Source organism: Gracilinanus agilis, chromosome 5 (genome assembly GCF_016433145.1).
Source record: "Gracilinanus agilis isolate LMUSP501 chromosome 5, AgileGrace, whole genome shotgun sequence".
Lineage (NCBI taxonomy): Eukaryota > Metazoa > Chordata > Mammalia > Didelphimorphia > Didelphidae > Gracilinanus > Gracilinanus agilis.
In genome coordinates this window covers 21,436,999-21,443,682 of record NC_058134.1, presented here as the reverse complement: position 1 = coordinate 21,443,682, position 6,684 = coordinate 21,436,999, and the positions used below count along the sequence as shown (strand labels likewise).

General features: G+C 46.9%; 1 protein-coding gene across 1 annotated transcript in view; it reads left to right on the top strand.

Annotated features, from left to right (window-relative positions):
* ANO10 (anoctamin 10) overlaps nt 1-2,669 on the top strand; it is a 52,986-nt gene extending 50,317 nt beyond the window's left edge. The window contains exons 11-12 of the mRNA XM_044679790.1: nt 2,086-2,214; nt 2,585-2,669. Coding sequence (XP_044535725.1) covers nt 2,086-2,214; nt 2,585-2,608 — 153 coding nt within the window. The 3' untranslated portion in view covers nt 2,609-2,669. The remainder of the gene's footprint in view (nt 1-2,085; nt 2,215-2,584) is intronic.
* The last annotated feature ends 4,015 nt before the right edge of the window (nt 2,670-6,684 follow it).

The window sequence follows — 6,684 nt, the reverse complement described above, 5'->3', positions numbered from 1 at the left end:
TCTCTCCCCCAGCTCTCCCCTCTTTCTCTTTCCCTCTCTCCCCTCTTTCTCTCTCTCTTTCTCCTTCCCTCTCTCTCCCTCTATCTCTCTTCTTCCCACTATCTTTGCCTTTGTCTCTCTCTCCCTGTCCCTCCCTTCATCTCTCTCTCTCCTTCCCTCCCACTCTGTCTCTTTCTGTCTCTCTCTCCCTCCCTCCCTCTCCCTCTCTCTGACTTCTATTTCTTTTTTTTTCCTCCTCCTTTCTCTTTTCTCTCCTTGCTCTCTTCCTCCCACTAACATGCAAGTATTTACCTATAGCTGCTGTTTATCTGCCCTGCTATCTACTTTCCAGGTTGGTTGCCCTGGTCTTCCTTAATGTAGCAGTTGCTAAGGCATTCTGTTTTAAAGGGACTCCATAAAAGCTTCAGATTTTATAAGGATTCTAAAGTTTAGAAAATGTCAAAAGCTGGTCAGTGGGAGAAGACATTAAGTAATTGTTGAATTCAATTATCCATTGTTGGACTTCATTTAAAAGTTATATTTGATACCAGTAATGATAGAGTACCTGGCTACTTAGCAACTCTCTCCAGGGAGTACATACAGAACTGATAGGCCTTGGAATCTGAATAATGATCACAGCATCACTGACTTTAGGTCTAGCTACCCTTTTATGGATAAGGAACTAAGCCAAATCTGTTCATTGACTTGTCAAAGAGTTCATGATCCATCAGAGATGGAGGAAAGAGTCAAAAGTAGACAAGCCAACTACTGTTCATGAGCCTTACTGTTCTCCCTTTACACCCACCCAGAATCTAAAAACTTTGGTACTTTTGGGGACAAAGCCACCTCTTTTACAATGAGAGGCTTCCCAGTTAGTCTGATAACACTGTGAAGTGGTGATGGGGGACATTTGGTGGGCACACAGCATTTTATCAGTGCACTCGTGTCTATTCTTCATTGCTGTCTCCCTTGTCATTCTGACCCAAGAGACCCCAGTCCTGGATTCCTGCTCGCTAGTACCTTCTCTACCCCTCCCAGGTCACTGAATGCTCTTGGAGGATATCACAGAATTGCCAGTTGGATCCACTGCATTTAGGTCCTTCCTTCTCCAGCTACATACCAGTTCATTCTCTGCTTTACTGAGGAGGTAGAAACCAAACGAGGTGACCTCTCTTATTTCATCCCTCTACCTCTCAGGAGCATTTCTTCACACACTTTGTATTTTCCTCCCATCTCAGAGAAAAGGGTAGCCCTCCTCTCCACCAGAACTCACTCCCTCTCTAAGGACTTTTTGCAAAAAATAAAATTGTATTTGAAGTGTCATCTGCCTCCAATTGAATGAAAAATCTCCTATCTCAAATTCTCAAATGAGAATACCTGGAAAGTGCTTTTCAAACTTTAAAGACATACACTTGTTGGCTATTGGTTAATATTCTAGTAACAACATATTGTGTCATGTTCAAATCTTGACCTATCTATATCCTCACAAGTCTGGGTTCTAGACTCAACTTTCCCCATCATCTTCTTGGGTAAATTCACTTAACCTCCCTTTTCCAAGTCCTTATTTGTGTGAGGACAAAGCTTTTTCCGCATAGATCAACCAAATAACCTGTCCCACCAGATTGAATGCAAAAGCAACGGGAAAATCCAGGTGTTTTCTGTTCATCCAGATACTAAAGAGATGTGCAAAAATATATAAAGAAATCCCACCTCTCTCACTAGATCTTTTTGTTTAGAAAAACAGAGTTATTTTTCATAAAATATATTCTTCATTTTGATATGTTATTGTTATTTTAAATAAATTAATAAATGATTTAAAATTTTGAATCTCAATTTCTAATGAGTAAACATCAGTAGATATAGCCCACATAAACAATATTTAATTTTAAGAGTATAAAGGGATCCTGAGACCAAAATGTTTGAGAACCACTGATATCAGGAAAAGCTTTAAACAAAATTGAGTCTTTAGAACCAAAGAAAATTTTTCCTGTGGCTCCCCTGTACATTTCTCTATCCCCATGTTTTAGCAAGAAAAGAAGCCTTAGGAGGACCTGGAGCAAAGGGAGGTGTTTGTCAATCACGTGGCTTTTTCTTTTTTCTTTTCAGTTGGCTTTTGAGACCATGAGTGTTATATCAGTGGTTACCAACTGTGCACTGATTGGGATGTCTCCACAGTTAAATGCCGTTTTCCCAGATTCAAAAATAGACCTTATTTTGATGGTGGTAGCCGTGGAGGTAAGTGAAAACTCTGACTATTTTGGTGGTATTGATTATTTGGTGGTCGTGATGCTTGCGATGATGCCAGTGACGGGGTGATGAGGACAGGATCCACCATCCACGGGGTGCCTGGGTTGTTTTCTTGAATCTACATGTAAGGAATCAAGGGGACGCAGTTAAGGGGCGAAGGGAAGCATGTTCCTGGCCCTTTCCTAGGACCTAAATCTCCAGGTCAAAGAGAGAAGCAGAGATAGGCCTTGTTCTGGAGACGAGAGGAAAGCCCAGGCAGGTCAGACTCGTTGTGGCTGTGGGTGCGGGTGCGAATATGTACATGTGAGTAGAGCTTCCATTTTAGTCTGGATTCGAGAAAATACATTTCTGATTTCAGGATAAAACCAGCACCAGGATCTGATTTGATACTTCTATGTTTCCTTCAGCAAACAGGGACCGAATAAATGCTTTTTGGTTTGCTCGGGCCTTTGTTGTTCAGATCTCGGTTGTTGTCACTTCTCTGCTTCATGACGAGCACTAGAGACACTAAATGCAAGCAGTCTTGTCACTGGATGCAAGTCGTGTATTTAAACATTCATTTCTGCTTTGGGTCGCTGGGCCTAGGCCTTGCTGATGTGGGCTTTGAGGGCTGGCCTCGTTCTGAAAAGGGTTTCTCCTCAGACTGGACTTTTTCAGGCCCTCCGTGTTTCCGGCCTAAGTACCCCTTAGCGGGCAGATCCCCACATTCCATTTGTCTGCTCCTTCCTGCCTGCGACTCATTAGAGGTTTCCTCCGGGTACCCCGGCTTCTTGTTCCTCATCTCTTTGGGCTCATTTCTAAGGGGAACCCGGCTTTGTGGGAGAGGCTCCAGGTGGAGGGTAGAGAAAGGAGGGTGAAGAAGGGCCTAGGAGGGCCGGGCCTGGACTTGGGAGGTCCTGGGCCTCAGACGCTTCCCTGGGCAAGCCGTCCGGCCCTTCCTGGACTTCTGCCTTAAACCCAATATTTAGTATTGATTCCAAGATAAAAAGTAAGGGTTTAAGAAGAAAAGAGGGGCCAAGGAAGGGCAGTGGTAAAGACAAAGAATAATGAGCACACACATTGCCTTCTCTTCCACATCCTCAGGAAGTGGTGACATGACTGTTGTGCCCATTTTTCAGATGGGGAAAATGATACTCTAAGAGACTCGGAGACTCAGCCAGTGCCAGCCCCCGTGCTGAGGAGGGCCCGAGGCAGGCTTCCCAGAGCATCTCTTTGCCAGGCGGGGGGTGCCGAGTCCTCTCCCCTGTGCCACGGAGCACCTGCACCCCTTTCAGAATCATTTAAAATCCACAAACTCCCTGAAACCCATCCAGAGGCCTCTCGAAGACCTTTGTAAAAGGGAAGGTTGGGTCCGCCGGAGCCCTTTGCCCTAGTTCACGGACAGTCTAGAGAGGAACTGCTTTGGCTCGGGCCCTGGTCATCAGCTTAGCCAAGCAAGGACGAGCAGACCAGTGCGTCCAGTCTTGTAAGAGGCCAGTGGGCAGGCCCTCCTGCTTTGTCCCGAGGCCTCCTCCCTGGTATAGTATACAGAATTGGGGTCATATAGTTTTTTCTAGCTTTGGCTGAGTTCCAAAAGCTGTTAGAGGTTTAGAATCTTGAGGAAAAGCAGTTGACTGGATCTTCCGTGGAGGGAGGTTGTGAATCACCCGAGCTGCTTTGATTATCTAGCTTTAATATTGAAATTGAGCCTAGCTTTGACATATTTAATTAAGAAATTATTATTTAGATAAATCCTTTATATCTTCCTTTCCTATTACCATCCCTGCCTTTTCCCTCCCTTACCTATATGTTGTGAAGTTAATAAGGAGAGTAATTAGAGAGGAGTTAAATTTGTGAAGAGTTACCTAATTGACAGCATTAGTTATAGTTAGTCAGCCATCATTTATTTCCTTTAGATAGCCATAGCATTTTGTAAAGCTGAGTTTAAAGGCAGGTCCTTACTCAGACTCCATCTTTACTTCCCTTCCCCACCTGAGGTTCCTGAGACAACTGATAGGGCTTTCCTTTGATCCACCTTCCTAACAAACATCCTTTCAAAGAAAATAAACCCTTTTGTTTCAACAGCCCTATTAGTATAATTTGTCTGTTAGTTATCAAGAGGGAAGAAGAGAGAGACAACATACTCTGGGCTTAGAGGAAGCTGAGGCATCCATCTTGAAGGAAGGTGTTACTTCAAAACAGGTCCCTTCCTGTGAAATTAACTAAAGCCTGTTTGTTAATTTCAGTCTAGTCTATTTCCCTCAGCCTGTGTTTGAGTCTAAGTCCCAGTCCGTAAGCCTGCTGTGTTTGTCTGTTTAGTTTAATTTCTTCTCCCAAAAGATCTCTGTTTCCCTTCTGTGTTATACTCCTGACTTCAGTCCTATTATACCCTGAATCTCCTTTAATCCCAGCCTACCTGTAACCGAGATTACCCACTTAACAAGTCTCCAACATCCTCCTTTCAATTTCCCTTATCCCAAACACCTTTCCTCAAATTACCTACATTACACTGGGAACACTGCGTCCAGTCTGGAGCTGGTCATTGCGGAAACTGAAAATATGCGTCATTACGTGGAATTGAGAATGTAAAGTGGCTTTGAATTTAAAAAAGGGAATCAGCAAATCTTGGGGGCTTCCAAAGAAGGGGGATCCCCAGCGTTCCCCTCCTCCCTTTGTTCCTCCATCCGAGGCATTTTTATACTCATTTAGAAGGCAGCCTGGCGGCGCTAGAGTAGACACAGCTCTGGGCCTGGAGTCGGGAAGACCTGAGTTCTAATGCTGTGGGACCTTGGTCCAGTACCTAATCTCGGGGTCTCAGTTTCCAGTTGGGGATAATGTGGGGATGATCCTCTTTGTAAAGTGCACAGCACAGGGCCTGGCCCAGAGTCGGTTCCCAGACCCAGCCAGGCTTTGGGGGGCTGACTCACTGTTCTCCTGGTAGTGATCTCCCTGTCCTGGCAGCAGGTATTCCTGCTGGAAGCCCCTGTGCCTCGGCCTGGGACCCCTCTCCCCATGGCGAGTGGCTTCTGCCTTGTGTCTAAGGATCCCTTTTGTCTGCGCCTGCCTCCATATAAAATGAGGAAGGACTGGCTGGTTCTCGGGGTGAGCTGAGTGCCGGGGCTCCTCACCTGGGCATCCTGGGCTGAGTCCCCGAGCTCCTTGGCCAGCCTCGGTTTCCCCACTCTGCATTGAGAGGAGTGGAGCGTGTGGTCTCCCCCCTGATGTCTAGCAAGGATGAGATGATCCTGCAGCTCCTTCTCGCTCTCTTGTCCAAAGACTCGTACAGAGCCCAAAGCAGTGAGCTGAGTCTGCATTCAGGGAGACGGTGGCCTTGGGGCTTTGGGGTGCCACATGTGGGAAGAGCGCTGGCCTGGGGTGTGTGTCCAGCCCAGGGTTAGCCCCAGACGGACTCAGCTGGCTCATCCATACAATGGGCCAGGCATGCCCTCCTGAGGCTCCGAGCGAGGAGATCGTGTGTGTGTGTGTGTGTGTGTGTGTGTGTGTGTGTGTGTGTGTGTACGTGGACAGAGAGAGATTCGCGTCCCTTCGTGCCATCTAGAAATACCAGCCCTTGACATTAGGATCTAAACTTCTCTTCATGCGTCTGCAAAGCCCGGTGTTTTGTCCTGATACTGTAGCACCTCACTGAAAGCCAAGGTTTCCAGTGGTTCTGGGGCAGGGCTGGTCCAAACTCGCCATGGAAGTGAGGGATGGCCGGATCCATGGAAGGGGGGCCGCCGCCATCCCTTATCAGCGATGGGCAAGCTCCAGCCCTTGGGCCAGAGGCGGCCCCCTGAAATGTTCTATCAGGCCCCATTATTCCTAATCTGACGGATACAATACAGTGAAACTTTGAAAGAGTTGCCTTAGAAGCAGACTGACAGAGGAGCATTTCCTTTCCTTTGGCCCCTCTTTAAAAAGTTCGCCCATCTCTGCCTTAGATAACAAGGAGAGCCTGTGTTGTAAGCCATATTATTGGCTCAAACGCCTTCACAGAGACTCCTTAATGTTCCTTCAACCTTCAAAGAAGCTGAGAATCTGAAGACCAAAAAACTAAAAGAAAATAATTAAAAGGTCGACAAATAGGACCTGTCTGAGCAGGCCAATGAGATGAGAAGGATTTAGCTTGTCAAATTGGCAGGAGCCCTGGAGGAGGGTGAAGGACTCTTTTCCTTGGGTGCCCTCTCGGTGCCAGCTTCTGTAGGGTAGGTGTGCTGGGTCTGCTCAAGGGACGAGGAACCCCCCAAAGGATGAGGAGCTCCTGCTGTCACCATTCCTTCGTCTTCTCTTCTACACCCTGCCTGGAGAGAGAGAATCCCTCCATGCGCTCGTGTCCCAAGAATAAGATCTGAAAAGCTTCCACTTCTGTCTTGGGGAGGCGGAGGAGCACCCCGCCTGGGAGGGGGGGAAACGGTGGTCCTGGAGAGGAGGCCTTGGACGCTGGACAGTTGCCAAAGGGGAACTTGCCAACTAATTGGA